Source organism: Acanthochromis polyacanthus, chromosome 3 (assembly GCF_021347895.1).
Source record: "Acanthochromis polyacanthus isolate Apoly-LR-REF ecotype Palm Island chromosome 3, KAUST_Apoly_ChrSc, whole genome shotgun sequence".
NCBI classification, from domain to species: Eukaryota; Metazoa; Chordata; class Actinopteri; family Pomacentridae; genus Acanthochromis; species Acanthochromis polyacanthus.
The window spans coordinates 29,610,068-29,627,097 of record NC_067115.1 but is presented as its reverse complement, the minus strand read 5'-3'; the positions used below and the strand labels follow the sequence as shown (position 1 = coordinate 29,627,097).

The window sequence follows — 17,030 nt, the reverse complement described above, 5'->3', positions numbered from 1 at the left end:
TTTCCCCAATGGATACTGTAATAATGCATCTTCTTTTTTTACCCAAAGTAGAAGACGTGAAGCTTTTTTTCTTTCTTTTTTTGACCACATGGTGGTGCTTAATATCCACTTTTTCGAAAGGCAGTTCACCGAAAACAGTGACAAAGAATATAAAAATCAGCAGGAACCATTCATACTGGTTGTGATTTTCTGTACATTTGCATCAAAGCACAATTCAAGTTTGGCAACACTATCAATGTATACCGAGCAAGTTAATGGAACAGCAGCAAGTAGTCTATTGATCTACCACTGACTCACTCTGATCTCCACATGGATAGAAATTGAATACAATTATTGTTATAATGCCTGATGAAGCTACATGATACATATCCAGATTCCATTCATATTATTTTTGTTATTTTTCCAAACAGAAATATTGTGCAGAAACACACTAACAGGCATTCTGGTACTAAAAAAATGGTAAATTATTTTTGGAAATATTTACCTGATTTGACTAATTTTCATAGCTTCAGATAAACTTCTGCATTAAACTTATAGTCAGAACAAGGCATTTGGATTCAGAATGTGTCATTTATTTATTAAAAGTACATTAAAGGTTCCTGTTGGATATCTTAGTATCCACAATAAACTTTAGCTTAGATGTTTATAGTAATTGATATTGTTTTAAATCATGACAAGGATTAATGTTGAAGTGACAGAGATGGAGATAGCCTGACTTTAAGTCCTGAGTAAAGCTTTAAAAACACAGGTTCCTGCAAATAACAGGATGCAACTACGCAAAATGTTTCTCCCCTGCTTTGCTAATAAATACACCTTCAATTTGTTATAGGAATTATGTCATTTTCAAGCTCAAATACAATCCAAGAGAACATAGAGACTGCAGTAATTGTTGTTAAGGGATGGACAGACAGTCTCATGTCAACTTAAGTTCATGTGTAAAATCAGTGGAGGTCGCCTTTAACCCATCGATGCATGAGTGGGTCAAAAATAACCTGGTGAGGTTGTTTTCTGGCAATATCTTTGTAATGAAAACATTTTGTCATTTCATATTCCAGCTATTCCTCAAAAAACTTTTTTGATATCAGACCATTTTATACTTTTAAAGAAAAGTTAAACATTTTATAATTTTAAAGAAATTATAATATTTGCATTACTACTCCAACCTTTTGAATACTGATAATATCATACAAGAGGTGATGAAGTGCACAAACTTGGAGGGACAGAGAGCAGCAACAGCTGGAGGAAAAGAGTCGGGGAGAAAGTCAACAAAATGGATGTTGACATCTTTCTATTGTTGTTCTGTGTAATAGTCTTCTTTTTCAATTATTAAAATGTGTTTTAAAGTGAAAAATAAACACATTTCAAACATGAAATCATTGTTGTGTGGACAAAAATACAATACAAATGATTGTTCTTAACCAACAAAAATGGCATGAAAAACACTTCAGTTCTTATACTGGTAAATTTTGACGCAGTTATGGAAGAGTGTAGAGTCCAATCACTTTCGTGCATGTATGGGTTGAAGCTGTATTTGGAGGAGACGTTTACCAGAAGGTCTCTGTTGTATTTTTCTTTCCATGAATGTCGGGATAAATAAGCAAATTTATGCAAACTGTATGAAAGTGCCAGAAGCTACATGCATATATTAACATAAAACTGTTGCCATAATAGGGTTCGATTCACGGTTGACCTAAAAAGGCATTAAAGCACAATTAAACGTTAATGCAAGACATCACGAGTGTGATTTATCCCTCCATCAAGTGTGATGCGTTTTGGGATAACACGAGCAGAAAGTTTGTGGGGGCGTGGTCACAGGCGACGTCATCTTCATGTTGCCCAGTGTAATGAGCCCATTGGCCGGACGTGTGTGACGGGGGCTCCTGCCCCAGACTGCAGGGGTAAAACAATAAATCGACGCTATCACTTTAAATCTTCAATCTCTGGTACAGCAGAGATCATAAACTGTTAGTTAGTGGAGCGTGGGAAATATTACCATATCTCATCTGGGATACCCCCGTCTTTCAGGACAGTTTACAGCCAGTTATTCGTCGTAATTTATTCCAAATAATTCTGTCTACATAGATAGGTCTTTCATAAGGTAAGTTAGCCATCCTTTCAGCTAACTGAGCTCTAAGACGAGCTAACCGTACCAGCTAGCTGAACGTTAGCTGCATTGTCTAGTCCAAACCACGACTGCTCGATTGCAACTAGTAATTATTCAGAGCTGCCAACTAGACATGTAACTACTACACAAATAACCACGACTGGCTATCTGTTCAAATATTTTGTGAAAAAAAAGATTCGTCAAATCTGGGTTCCTTTGTTGTCTTTGAGCTAGCATAGCACTCAACTTGTTTCATTGATAATGGTCGACAGTTAGTCGAAGTTGGGGGTATTTTAAACTTTGACGAGGCTTTATGTTTGACGTTTTTACAGTCGATTGTAAAGAAAAGCAATTGATATCGCGATTTTTGGATGCTCGCAGTGACAAAGTGGACATACTTTGTTGGTGCAGTACAATGGCTATCACCGGGTTCAACGTTATGTCGGCTCCGTGCTTTTCTCCCCTTGCAATCAGCTTGCAAGTTGTTTGTGTGAAAGTTCAGCAAAGTAACGTCTTGTCAGTCGTCAGTTTTTCCAGTGTTCACTCACAATGCCTCTGTTTGTTGAATTTTTTTGCTTCCACTTCCTGGAAAAATTGGCTGCAGGTGAATAAAAAACGACGACGCCATAAGTTAGCCAGCGCTACCGTTAGCCGGCTAGCTAGCAGTGTCGTAAGCCTCGTAGTTGCTTCTCTGTTTGCTGGGTTAGCATTAGCCGTTTAAGGTGACAGCGAAGATCCCGGTAGATTGACATCAATATTCATTCAGTTGCTCTCAAGCTCTAGATAACGTTGCTGACTGTATAGGTAAACAATGTTGCTGAAATTTCTAATATTGGTGCATACAGTGCAATGTGAATGTGTCACGTCATATCGCTTGCGAACATGCGACAAATGTTAGAGATGGCAAAATGTTGTTAGCACAGACATGAAAGGCCTCATACAGTAGGCCATTTTTCTACAAAGGGCTGCACATGTGTATGTAGCACATATATAGTTACAAGAGCGAAATTTAATTGCGGTAAAGTTCGTTTTCTTCGCTACCTAACTTGAATCCACGCGTCTTCCCTTTCACCTACAGCCGGTTTCCCTCTTTGTCTCATTGGGTGAACGTGATGGCGCAGTTGAATGTTGGCTAGTAGGTTAGCCAGCCAGCTAGCTAAATAGTCAGCTGTCTTGCTTTTGGCGTGGATTTCATATTGGTCGGGTGAAACATGGGCCTGATAAGACAAAGAAAGTGAAATATTCTGTAAAAAGGAAAACCCTCCTGTGCTTGCTGCTTAAACACATCCATGCTAATCACCCCTAGGCACAATAAACCTACATGTGTACAGATGTGGACTTCCTTAAAATGGCCTGACCTCAAACATTCATGATGCGATCTGACTGACTCGTTTTTACAATCGTTGTTTAGCTGTCGGTTTCTAATATGTGCCCTTTTAAAACTGGTGCAGTCAAATACAACAGGCTTGCAGCAAATTTAATGCAAGTTAAAATGTTTGTGTGAACTGTGTTGCATAGGTGTGAATTTAGTCATTAATTTGTCTTGCTGCTGAATTGTATGTAGTTAAAGTAACACTACATTAAAATATATTCTAAACATAATTGCCACAATTTACAGCCTCCGACAACTTTGTTGATCATGTCTTCAATTTATTTTTATTTATTGCTGGCTAAGTCAACCTATCAAATGCTCAACTTCCCACTGAACCCTTGTCTTTTTTTCTGTTTCAGCACTTAATATTGTTTACCAAAGAAATGGTGATGGAGAAGCCAAGTCCCCTGCTTGTAGGGCGGGAGTTTGTGAGGCAGTATTACACACTCTTAAACAAGGCACCAGATTTCCTGCACAGGTACTACCAGATATGTGTTGTGGTAGTGTGGTGGATAGCAAATCTGTTAGTGTTGGCTTTTTAACTGTCATGTATTTGTGCCATTAGGTTTTATGGGCGGAATTCTTCCTATGTTCATGGAGGACTTGACCCAAGTGGGAAGCTGGCGGAGGCTGTGTACGGGCAAGCGGTAAGTACTTTAAAACTCGGTTATGTAGATGTGCGATACTATAGCTTTTATAGTATTAATTATATATGTGTTCTTCTAATGAGATTAAAAACAGCACAAAATAGATTGCTCGGAGAAATGCATAGATGTAGGAAGAAATAATGCATATATGATAGTCGCATATAAAACTTTTACCATTGTCATCCACGATTTTGCATAATTTCTATTGATAATTTAAAACTGCTGTGTTCAATTTTTCATTGTGACATAACAAATTGCTGAAAGGATGAATGGGGTTTCCAGACAATAACACTGAAACTTAAAGAATGTTTCTTTGTGTGATTATAGTTGATTGAATGTCAGAAAATGGTTTCCAAACATCTTTTAGGTTATGTTTGTTGATCTGTTTATTTCTTTTATCCATTTGTCTTTTTTTCTTGTCTGTGCATCTCAGGAAATCCACAAGAAGGTCATGTCTCTGCAGTTTAGTGAATGCCACACAAAAATCAGGCATGTGGATGCCCACGCCACTCTCAGTGATGGAGTGGTGGTGCAAGTCCTCGGAGAACTGTCGAACAATGGTCAACCCATGAGGAAATTTATGCAAACTTTTGTGCTTGCTCCAGAGGTGAGTGTTCTTTATTTTAATGCTGTTCACAGGCATCAGGGTTGAGTGGTAACAGCAATAACATATAATTATTTCCTGACGTTTATCACGTCATTATTCCATGTAAATATAAATTCTGGACATCTGATTGAGTCAAACTGCTGGTTACAAGAGACAAACTGCTATAATATACATAGTGGGGAGTGTAGGAACTTCAAACCAATCAAATGTCCACAAGCAGCCACACCACGAGTGTGCTTTTCTGTTCCACAGTAAGGTAAATTTGTTTACCTTCACGACTAAAGAAGCTCCTACTGACAAGCATGTGGTATTTACTGTCACTTCTTCGGAAATGTGAAGCAGCAACAGTGTGATGAAAGGCTATGGTGGAAGCAGATGTCATCTTGATTTGGTTTGGCACAGCATAGCTAGATATGATGGAGTTAAATTAAATTTCTCTCCAAAAGTAAAAGAGGACACGTTTAAAATGCCCCAATGCTCCACTCTCAAATCTTGAAAAGAGGTGTAAATTGTTTTCTGTTTGCATGACAAATGTTCTCAGGGGTCTGTGGCAAACAAGTTCTACGTCCACAATGACATCTTCCGTTATGAGGACGAAGTTTTTGGAGACTCTGAAGCTGAGCTTGATGAAGGTAAGTTGTTCACAAGGGTCCTATACTGACCTTGTTTTTTTTAATTAGTGAGTTATTAGTCCATCATGTTTTGTTTTAGTGCTGGAGCGTTCCTTTATTTGCTTTGTCTCTTTTAGAATCTGAGGAGGAAGTTGAAGAGGAACCAGAAGAGAGGCAGGCGTCTCCTGAGCCACTTCAAGAAAGCCCCAACAGCACCACCTATTATGACCCTCACCCTGTCACGTAAGCAGAAGTTCTTTATCAGCCTGAACAACTCAGTCAATCATGACGGCTTCAGCCTCTTCAGCTTAATTTATCAATTACAGTCTTTTTTTTGCTTTTTTTGCAGCAATGGAGTGGAGGAGCCCATGGAGGAGCCAGCTCCAGAACCAGAGCCAGAACCGGAACCAGAGCCAAAAGTAGAGGAGATAAAGCCTGAAGTAGATGAGAAGGTTCTGGAAGAAATGGAGGAAAAAGCACCATCACCGGTTCCTGTGGAGTCTCCACCAAACACCCAGGAACCTCCCAAGGTAACACTGTTGTCTTTAAATTTGAACTACACTGAATCTAAGTGCAACAAAGGTATTATTAATAATTCATAGTTTGTGTGATACCTGTTGTACTACATATACAAATATAACACAACAGAATACAGTAAACTGAACACAAGCAATGGTTTAGGTCTAAACTGAGAGCTGTTTGCCATTGACAGTGGACAAGAAGTTTTAATTTATTTTAGTTTTAATTTGACATTTAATGTTACATAGACCAACAAAATATTTCCAAATCCAACAGACACATATGTGATGGCAGTAATGTACATGAAGACATCACTGTAAGGCAGTTGAGTGTAATCAGTGCAGCCATAATGATGCATTACTGCATTCTGAACAGACTTTCTCCTGGGCCCTGGTGACCAGTAAAAACCTGCCTCCTACTGGCACAGTCACCTCCTCTGGAATCTCCCCCCATGTCGTTAAAGCTCCAAGCTCACAGGTAAATCACTACCGTTACTTATGACATTATAGAATATACTGCAAGTTAAGTTTTTTCCTCTCAGCCTAGGGCTGGGCAATAAATCGAATTAATTCGATTAATTCGCCTTTTTAAAACGTGACGATTTGAAAATTTGCCAAATCGTAAAATCGAGGTGAGCTTAAATATATAACACAGATTCTTCTTCTGCCTTTCACGACTTGTGCACTGGCGTTTGCTTCCGCCTCTCATCTCCTTCCGCCAAAATACTCGTCATGGCGGACACAACAGCAGACGAAGAGTTGGTCGCGAGAAAAGGGCCTTATTTTACGTTGATTATATGGAAGTGGTTCGGCTTTGACAAGACTGACACAGAGCAAACTACAGTCATGTGCAAGGTTTGCGAAAGTACTGTGAAAATGAAGAGTAGCAGCACAACTAACCTCTTTCAGCACCTCTGGCAGAGGCACCCTAAAGAATGGGAAGAGTGCTCGCAGCTACGGGAGTGCAGCATGGCTAGCACTAGCCATAGCAAACGGACCGCAAAGAAACAACAAAAATCGATTAAAATCGTAATAGTCCGAGATGGCTAAAAAAAAATCGAGATTTTATTAGACCCTCCAGAAAAACGCGGACAAAAATCCTTGAATATGCAGGCTAAAATCCTTGATTATGCGAATAAATATTAGGGCTGCAACTAACGACGCGTCGACGAATCGTCAGAGCACGATACGTCATCAAAAGCGGAAGTGAACGCGCAATGCAACAGAAATCTCCATCCGACCGGAGCGCGGAACACGGACGGACATCGGTGCTGCATCGTGCATATATTATGTATGCACGATGCAGCACCGATGTCCGCGTTTAGATACAGCTGTATAGTAAACGCTGACATCTGCGCTTATGATAGATCGCGGATTGTAAAAAGATGCGAAATATGTAAGAACTGGGGGAAAAAAGGTGATTCCTCTCCTACATCCTGTTACTAGGCAACCACTAAGTTGTTGTTTGAGTCCTTTCTGTTCAGCAAACCCTTTGCTGTGCTTCGTCGTGGAGAAGTGCTGCAACACGGTTGATTTTCTTCAGTGCTCCAGCACGATGTTGCACGGGGTGCAAAAAAGTTTCCCCCCACGTTCATGCAGTAAATCTGGGTACTGTTTTGCCCGGTCTCTGGCTGAAATATTCGTAGGTAAATGTGATCTTTGAGCATTCGCCATTCTTGTTTTTCATCTCTGAGCGCCGCCGTGCTCCGCATGAGCTCGTGCTTCTAGTGTGTGTGTGAATGCGCGAACTGATGACGTCAGGCTGGGCATCACATAAAAACTCACTCACAACTCCATTTATATTGGTTATAGTTTTCTCATTTTATGCGGAAATTGTGAAATCAAGCGGAACCCGCATATTTCTCTTCTTCTTTTTTTTTTTTTTTTAGTGGAAATGTGAGATTCTTGCGGGAATTATGCTCTGTTTTGCGGGGATTATGTGGCCTTTTAGGAAATAATTGACCCCCGCATAATCAGCGGCAATTTGGTGATTAATGCGGGAATTCATGCGATCGCATAATCAGCGTTTTTCTGGAGTGTCTATTTTATTTTTTGGCCAAATCACCCAGCCCTACCTCAGCCTTACATATGGGAAGCTATTCCTGAGTCTAACACAATATTTATATCAAACGACTACCAAAAAAAAATGAGATGGTGGAGAACAGCACTAGATTTTGAAGTGTATGTATGAAGAGTCTGAGAATATAGTAGTTATGTTTATTCGGTGCCTCTTCTAATGGGAAATGTTCAGGTCTGTACTTTTCAGTCAGCACAGTCCCGAAAGCCCTAAGAAAATGCATTAAAATTAGCATTTTTAAAAGAGATCCTGGTATTGAGCGAGTCATGTTCATCGTGTCTCATGAATAAAGGAAATCTTCAGACGTCTGACTTTTGTATGATCTGCTATATAGCAGTTTAATCTGGCTGTGGGTATTTTAACCACAAATCCCTTCATTACCTGTGTGTAGTTTTGTAATTGCACTAATTTAAAAATGCTGCCTTGTGTGACTGAAAAATCAAGACATAATAATAATAATATCTTTATATACATAGCACCCTGAAGAACTAGAGTAGCACGCATGTCAAACAAAGGAACTTAAAAGAATAGGATTGAAGGTTAGAAATTAAAGATTTAAAAAAAAAATCGAGAATTAATGAATTCGAGAGATGACATGACACTGAAGACATCTTCCTGAAAGTGAAATAAAAAAAGAACATCTAAAATAAACAGGACATAATGCAAAATAGAACACTAAAACTAAATAAAGCTAAAAGTAAAGCTCACATAAGTGTTTTCAGAAGTAATTTAAAATAAGTTGCTGACTCTTGAGCCTTATCTCCTCAGTCAGAATAACGACGGTTATAATAGTCCTGTAAAATTTAGTACAGATTATTTTGAAGCACAACAAAAAAACTAGTTTGAGTGACTACATCAACACAAAAAGAATTTACAAATGAAAGATGAAGTAGTAGCTGGAAAAGTCACATTTTGACCAAACCCTGAAGCTACTGCTTGAATGAAAATGCAAATTTATGACAAATGCTTCCTAATAACATAAAAAATGTCCTGTTGAGATCAAAATGAGTAAAACATGAAACGACAGAAGTGAAGCTCAATGTTCAACATTCGGGACAAATTTTGCGACTTAATGTGGAATTGTGATGTCACATCCTTTCTTGTAGCCCAGAGTGGAAGCCAAGCCGGAGACACAGACGGCACCTCTTCGCCCCAGAGACCAGCGCACTCGCGACAGACCGACCTTCACTCCACGGGGTCCCAGACCTGGTAATGCAGACACTAATCCTCCCCACATTAAAACTTCTTCACATTTTCCTTTGTTTTATTCTAACCATCTGCGTGTCTCTGCTACTGTTAGATGGTGTTGCATCTTCTGAGTCACAAACAGGAAAGCCGCACTTGAGTTTTGTTAACAAAGGTAAATGACTGTTTACATTACATCTCACTCTTTGATTTCTTAATGAGAATATTGTTCAGTTGTTGTTTTTGTGGATGATGTGGTGCTGATCTGATGTGATTGTTTTGATCTGCAGGTGGCCGGGGAGATGCCGAGTCTGGTGACATGGACAGCAGGCGGAATCCCCGTTATCCAGACAGCCACCAGCTTTTTGTTGGAAACCTCCCACATGACATTGATGAGAGCGAGCTCAAAGAGTTCTTCATGAGTATGTTGTTTTTCAGAAAGAAACATTTTGTCAGTACAGTTTGAATAAAAAGCACTCTGAACGCAGTACTCCGCCAAGACTGCTCGGTCGTATCATTTCCAACGGCTGAAATGACCTTGCGCTGAGCATAGATGTGTGTTATGCATGTGTACATTATGTACGGATACTGAATCGGGTGACCTAGATGTGTAGCGGGCAGCGGGAATTGATGGGATTCGGAAACACCCCCACAATTTAATCAATTGTTCCTTGTGTCCTTTCCTTGTCAAAGTCCTGATAAGTCCAAAGGAGTGGATTTGCAGAAGGATCACAATCATGTGATCATCAGCAGGCAGCATTACAGTGACGCCGTGCTGCTATCTCCCAGTGATACAGAAATCTTTAACAAATCCAGACTATAAGCTGCATCACTGCCAAAATCTAATGAGGTGGTCCTTGTGTCATTTCTGACCCTCCCTGAAAATTTCAGTAAAATCCGGTAGTCTGTTTTTGAGTAATGTTGCTAACAGACAGACGTACACCGATCGTCGCATAACTCCACCGAGGCTCCACCTCCTTAGCGGTGTAATTACTGGTTAAAAAAAACTTTTCAGAGCTGAACGTTTTTATTCTCTCTTCTCACAGCATATGGAAATGTGGTGGAACTGCGGATTAACACCAAGGGCGTTGGTGGGAAGCTGCCCAACTTTGGATTCGTGGTGTTTGACGACTCTGAACCCGTGCAAAGAATCCTGGGAGCCAAGGTAGAAGGGGCATGTATCGATATTTCATTACCCACTTTCGTTCATTTGGTGGTGGTTTGGTGACGCACATTTCTACAGTTAACTTGGCACTGGGTTTCTCTTCTCTGCTCAATTTGATTAAAAAAGGAATGTGGAATGCCTAAGGCTGTCATCTTCTATCGTCTATACGTCTGCATCTTTTGTCCTGTCAATAATAAAGCTTGTATTAATAAAACTTGTACAGAGAGTGTCTTAGACGAGGAAAACAAGATGCCATTACACAGCTTAGTGGGTCATACTGCTTCGAGGAAGAAAATTACATCTTTGACAAGCTGCAATATTTCAGTGAACTTCTCTTTGATCTGCAGTGCGTTATGCTGACGCAGGAACTGAGATAAAACTCGGCATTTTTTCCTTTAGACTTGATGTACACTCGGTTGAACTGAGACCCTAGATCACACCGCCAGAAAACGGCTTTTCTAGAGCAAATACCCCAGCTATAAAGGCAGCTGACACTCTTGTAATTAGTAAAAAAGCTTTAACCAACCATTAAGCTTAGCTTCCCTAGAAAAACGAGGATTAACACATTGACACCTTCACATTAAAACAGGGCAAGGTGCTGCTTTGGTGCAGCCTATGAGCCAAAACTTATCAGAGTTTTAGAAAAATAACCATTTAGTGCATCACTCTGTTCATCTTGGAGCGTAATCCACTGTGATCAATGAACTCAGGCTCTATCCACATAATGTTGCTTTGCAGCATACGCTGAGCCGGGTTCATCTTTTGTGTTAAGATCCCCGACATTTAGATTTGCAAATTGGCTTAGGCTGAAAATACTTTGGCGTGCGGCTTAGTTCATGCTATATAGTTGTTCTTATACAAATAAATAAATGTGCAAAGCCACAGCAACACCAGGGTGGCTTTGGTTGTGTTTTTTCTTCTCTGAATGCAGCCTCAGAGCTGAAACTCTGACTAACAGGAACACAGAACTCGTCCGGCCAGACCAGCAGAGACACAAACCCATGTGTGAAACCAGTGAATGATGTGGGTGTGAAATGGGCGGGGAAATATTAAGTCCATCTTTGCTAGTAGTGACCGTGTTGTTCTCCCTGCAGCCTATCATGTTTCGAGGCGACGTCCGTCTGAATGTGGAGGAGAAGAAGACGAGGGCGGTGCGTGAGCGAGAGACCCGCGGTGGAGGAGATGAGCGTCGGGACATGAGGCGCAACGATCGGGGTCCTGGAGGTTCGCGGGGCATCGTGGGAAGTGGAATGATGCGTGAGCGTGACGGGAGGGGACCACCGCCTCGAGGTGGCATGGCCCCCAAACCTGGCATGGGCTCTGGAAGAGGCTCCGGGGGCCAGGGAGAGGGTCGCTTCACGACCCAGCGCCGCTGAGAAGAGCACCACCTGCAGCGTGGAAGTAGTATCGTGTTCTTCATCTTCAACCGTTCTCGTTAACGAAAAGAAATCTTCATGTATAAAAGTATATATTTGTTTTTTTGGTTCTTTTTTTATTTTTTTGTTCCCTCTTTGCTTTGGAATGTGACACAGCCTGTCAACCATTTGTTTGTGAACTAGACAAAACAAAATAAGCAAACAAAAAAATGCCGCTTATTAGTTGTGAGCTGAGCATCCTTTTCGGGTAACTCAAGAATTCACAAACTTTAATTTGTAAATTCGTGGAAAAAGGCAAACCAACCAGGAGTAATCTGCCACATTAGGAGGGACTGATAAGACTTTTAACTACAATAATACAGCCCATCATTTGGAAAAGAGATTATATGCCTTGACTTAACTGGGGCGCTGCTTCACGAAATCCCTCTATTGCACATTTTATATGGTAGTTTTCTGCCCTTTACTGTTGGAAAAGAGTGAGATGCAAAATTTTTGCAGTTCCAGGGGAAAAGCTTGCCTTTTACTTTTTTCCTTTTGAGAGACCACTGCTTCAAAATTGCATAATGCACTCATCAATATGCACTAATGGGTACTTTTTGTCATGTTACATTGACATCCATGTTCGGAACGCAGCTGGAGAGACCTGTTTTGTCTCAAAGCGATACGACTTACCGGGGCAGGCCGCTCGCAGCCTGTCCGCTGTGACCAATGTACTTTTCACACTTTTGACCCAAAACTACGCTTCAATTACTGCTGGATGGACAAGATGACAAGAAAATCTACATTATATTTTTCCTCATTTGTAAATCAAACAAAACAACAACAAAAAAAGGCTCAAATCCTGGACTTTCACCAAGTGAGTGGGGGGACAAAGGATAAACCAAGAAACAAAGTTGAACAATAGAAGAGTGGTTATCGATGGCGGCTCGCTCTGTTTTTCTTTTGATTCCAAGTTTAATTTTGTTTTTTTCCCTGCCAGCTAGACTGCGAAACTGGGACGGGCGACACCTCCCTCCCTCTTCCCTCCCTTTCTGTCTTAAGTGCGGAGTAACCGAATAAATGTACAGCAAAAATCATAGTTTACTGTATGTTTTGCTTTTGTGTATATTTTCATTTCTCTCTCGACTTGATAAAAGCATGATGGTGCCTTCTATTTCACCTTTTTCAGTCTTACTAAAGCAGTAAAGCGATTCGGGGCTCGCTGCCTCCTAGTGTACGGAGCTGCTCATTTTGAACTGTTGTCTGCTAGGAGCAGATTCAAAAAAAATACTTGCAGTATTCATAAAATTTACATTTTTTTCGGGTGCATATTTCATTTTTTCCATACTGTTTTACTACCTAAGATGATCTGCTGTGAGTTTTGTACATTTGTGTTTGTGTAATTGTCAGTTCTGGGTTTTGTAGAGACAATAGGTGCCTCGGTTCTGTTTGTTGTTAAATGGCTAAAGGGGTGCATCTGAAGAACTTCTCCCAAAACAAAGGTACATTAAAGATGGTGACGGTGAAATGCTTGGTCTTTGGTTATAGCTCTTCACGACCACGGTTTCTGAGGTTTGGAAAAATGTCTCACCATATGGTTCAGACGCCGTTGATCCCTTTCAGTCTGACCGTAGTTTTTTGCGACTCATGGCAGCGCTCGGGTTAATCCCTGGACTCAGAAGTTGTCAGACTGTTCTTTTCTCAGCTACAGTTTTGTAACGATCTGTGGGTGGGCTGGTTGTAGCTCCAGCCTGCAGACAAGCAAATAATTGTGCTCACTTTTCTAGCGTTAATGCATTTGTATTTTCATATGCTGATTATTCACTGTGCTTATTTTTTATTCAGTTATTTTTCTCATTCAAGGCTAAGTCTGATCTGAACGCCGCACTAGTCGGCTCCTTCTTGTCCGCTAGCATCTTTTGTTCATGCCACTCGGTAGGGAGGGAAGACCTTTTGGTTTCAGCTGGAAAGGAAAACATGACAAGTGAGATGTTATCTTTTATTATTATTTTGTTATCTTGCACTGAACTGGGAAGTGAAAATGACGATGTAGCATTTTTCTTGACAAACATACTAATGAGGTCTTCCTTGTCTGGTGGTATTGCACTATTTTCCAACAATTTTCTGGGACAATCTGTCAGTTTGAACACAGCCTCTCCAAATTTCTCATCTGGCAGTGAAAAAGAAAAGGAGAAAAAACAAGCATCGCTCATCTCGTTATCGCCATAAAACGTTTGCTCTCAGTAAAAATAAGACCTGATGGACAGATATGACATATTTAAGGTAGATTTCCACAGTAAAGCTTGGCTGCTCTCCCTCGTAGTTGAGATTAAACTTTTTTTTTTTTTTTTAGATGTGAGAGTAGTTTTGAAGTCTTAAATTGGGTAATATTACAGAAAACTTCCAGATCTTTGGTCCTCGAGTGTTGAACACTTCTCACGGGTACCTCAGCCCACCCCTCCCCACCCCCAACAAACGTTTGTCAGTTAAGTGCTTAACATGAGCATTTGGCTGCAGTCATGCTTTTTTTACAGCACTGGTCCACGAAGAGAGTAGTGAAGAAGAGCCATCATGCTTTCTGACCAATCTCCTGCTTTTTACATGTTAGTGGTGGAAAAATGTTTTGAACATAGAAATTTATAGTTGGATAATTCTTCATTTTTGCTGAGGTTTTCCACAACTCATCCATTTTCCAAACTTCAAAGGATCCTCCGAAGAAGAAGAGAATAAAAAAAGCTGTAAATCTATTTTCCTGTGGTTAAAAATGCGGTTAGTGGATCCTCATTGTGAATCATTCCAGTCCTTTTCAAATGGAAATAGAAGTACCTTCTTGGCTCTAGCAGGTGTGGTAAACAGTTGGCTGCCATCTTATTTTTACTGTGTTTACCCTTTACTTGTTGCTAGTACAAAACTGTTGCAGGTGGAGAATCTTTTTTTCTTTTTTTTTGTATTTAGATTTTTTATTTTTTTCCTTTCCATTTTTGAATGTGTTGGACTTAACATACAATAAACTACTGATAACAGCACCGCTCAAACCATTTGTCATGTTTACAAGGAACTAAGTGCAAAGTTCTGTAATGTGATTTCAAATATTTTACATGTGAAGAGGCACGTTTTGTTTTTGTAGCTGGATTTTTTTTTTTAATTCTGCAAGACCAAAAAAGTAACATTCCAGGGCATCTGCAGGTCCAAAAAGCACTGAACTGATTTCTGTTTTTAAAAAAATCCCCAAGGCCCTGGGCTGTCAGAAGTCACCTGTAAACTATGTGAAACTGGTTTGACAATCAGCTGCGGAGGTTTTAAAGCTAAAATGAAGTTTGGTTTATTATTTTTTAAGTGCGCAATTCACCCGTCAGTTTTCTGCTTCTTATTGGAGTTCATTGTGTTAGATGATTAATTCTAGAATTCATAGTTATTCCTGGCAGGTACTGAAAAGAATGACATAAATGTCAATAAATCCACCTGTTTAATAAATATTTGTAGGCTTTAATGTCCCTACTAATCCTTCGTCATTGTTTTCTCTCTCTTTCTACCTTGCCTGTCCAAAAAGAAAAGTCACCACTTGGTTTTAACTAAACAAATAGGTAAGAGCCTTCCATTGGATAATTACTGCAGTGATGAATATGTTTCAGCTGCAACAACTTATTTAACCCTAGCTGATCCAGTGAGGAGCTTCTCATTTCTTAAACAACCATGTTGGAAGACGTATGCTGTGGTCGTGGAAAGGATGTTAATCTGATTCAGAAGAGTCAAATTATTGGCCTGCATCAAGCAAAGAAAACAACTAAGGAGATGAAACTACTAAAATCAGGTTAAGAACTGTCCAACACATTATTAAAACCCAAAGGATAGTGGTGAACCATCATTACTGAGGAACAAATGTGGTTGGAACAAACTCTTAGATGATCATAAGAAATCAACAGTAAAACTCACGGCTATGTTTAATAGTGAAAGTAAGAGTATTTCCACACGCACAATGTGAAGGGAACTCGAGGGATTGGGACTAAACAGCTGTAGCTCAAAGAAAGCCACTGATCAGTGAGGATAATCAGAATAAAAGGCTTCAGTTTGCTAGGTATCACAAAGATTGGACTATGAAACAATGAAAGGTCATGTGGTCTGATGAGTCCAGATTTACCCTGTTCCAAAGTGATGGGGGCATCAGGGTAAGAAAAGAGACAGATGAAGTGATGAACTCATCATGTCTAGTGTCTACCAGTCTGTGGGGGTTAGGGTTATGATTTGGGATTGGTCAGGTTCAGCAACGTTATGTTCCCAAAGAATGAGGTCAGCTGACTACCTGAATATACTGAAGGTCTTTACATCAGTGGAGTTTTTCTTCCCTGATGACATGGACATGTTCCAAGATGATGATGGCAGGATTCATGGGGCTCACATTGAGAATGAGTGGATCAGGGAGCATGAGACGTCATTTTCACACATGGATTGTCCTCCACAGAGTCCAGACCTCAGCCCCACTGAGAATCTTTGGGATGTTCTGGAGAAGACTTTGTCCGACTCTCCCATCATCAATATAAGATCTTGGCTTAAAATTTATGCAACTCTGGACAGAAATAAATGCTGTGACATTGCAGAATCTTATCGAACCGATGCCACGGCGAATGTGTGTCTTTCTCAGAGCTAATGGAGATCCAGTGAAGTAGCAGTAATGAGTGTGACTTTTTCGGACGGACAGCGTATAAAGGTCTTTTAATTTTATTGCTACCGAAACAGATTTGCTGCTCTTATGTAAAAGCATCTCTGCGAAAGCTAAATACAACAATTCATACAGTAGTAGAAGTTATTCATCTTTAGTGGCACCACCAGAATCTCTTTAATCATCCTCCTCAGATGATGTTTGGCTTGATGTAGAATCGAACCGTTGACCTCCAGTTGGGTTGAGGCTGCGTTGAGGAAATATACGCACCGGTTGGTGGTGTCGTTTCAGAAGATTCAAGAACCACTTATGAGTTGGGAGGAAGCCAGATTGACCAAAAGGTGAGTGAGAATTAACCCAATTAGGTGGAAGAATGTGGTAAATGTTAGGAGGAGGAGGAGGAGGGATTGGATCTTGTTTGCCAGCTGGAGCAGGAGGTGGAACAGGTTTACTGACAGAGATTAGAGGTGGACTGACTCCTGCCAGAGGATCATCAGGGACAGGAAAAATCTGACATGGTGGCTTCTCATTCCCTGGTTGAGCAGCTCCACTTTCTTCCATTAAGAACCCTGTGAAATAAATAAAAATAAATGGTGTAAATGTGATTCATTTAACTGAGGATTTCAAATGTGGCCACTGAGAAATGAAGAAATCAAGTCCCACCAATTCTGAATGCTTCTTTTTCATCATTGTTGACGTTACGAGTCACAGGAAGAGCTCCTTGAAGGAAAC

The 17,030-nt window shown here is 40.3% G+C and overlaps 1 protein-coding gene across 2 annotated transcripts; it reads left to right on the top strand.

Annotated features, from left to right (window-relative positions):
• The first annotated feature begins 1,899 nt into the window (after nt 1-1,899).
• Nucleotides 1,900-15,148, top strand: g3bp2a (G3BP stress granule assembly factor 2a). Of its 2 annotated transcripts, none has more exons than XM_022198538.2 (13): nt 1,900-2,098; nt 3,836-3,954; nt 4,042-4,123; nt 4,557-4,730; nt 5,272-5,362; nt 5,479-5,584; nt 5,691-5,871; nt 6,236-6,337; nt 9,043-9,145; nt 9,237-9,296; nt 9,412-9,543; nt 10,168-10,295; nt 11,381-15,148. In XM_022198538.2, exons 2-13 carry the CDS (start codon nt 3,860-3,862, stop codon nt 11,660-11,662), a joined length of 1,536 nt encoding a protein of 511 aa, XP_022054230.1. In that variant the 5' UTR covers nt 1,900-2,098; nt 3,836-3,859; the 3' UTR covers nt 11,663-15,148. The 2 variants fall into 2 exon arrangements, with proteins under 2 accessions (XP_022054230.1, XP_022054232.1); XM_022198540.2 differs by having other exon boundaries at nt 1,901-2,098; nt 10,168-10,286.
• The last annotated feature ends 1,882 nt before the right edge of the window (nt 15,149-17,030 follow it).

Excerpts from the sequence above, each read along its gene's own strand:
- g3bp2a (XM_022198538.2), top strand. The coding sequence starts at position 3,860 with ATGGTGATGGAGAAGCCAAGTCCCCTGCTTGTAGGGCGGGAGTTTGTG. Across the intron at positions 4,731-5,271 it reads CTTTTGTGCTTGCTCCAGAG|GGGTCTGTGGCAAACAAGTT; the intron begins GTGAGTGTTCTT and ends AAATGTTCTCAG. Across the intron at positions 5,363-5,478 it reads TGAAGCTGAGCTTGATGAAG|AATCTGAGGAGGAAGTTGAA; the intron begins GTAAGTTGTTCA and ends TGTCTCTTTTAG.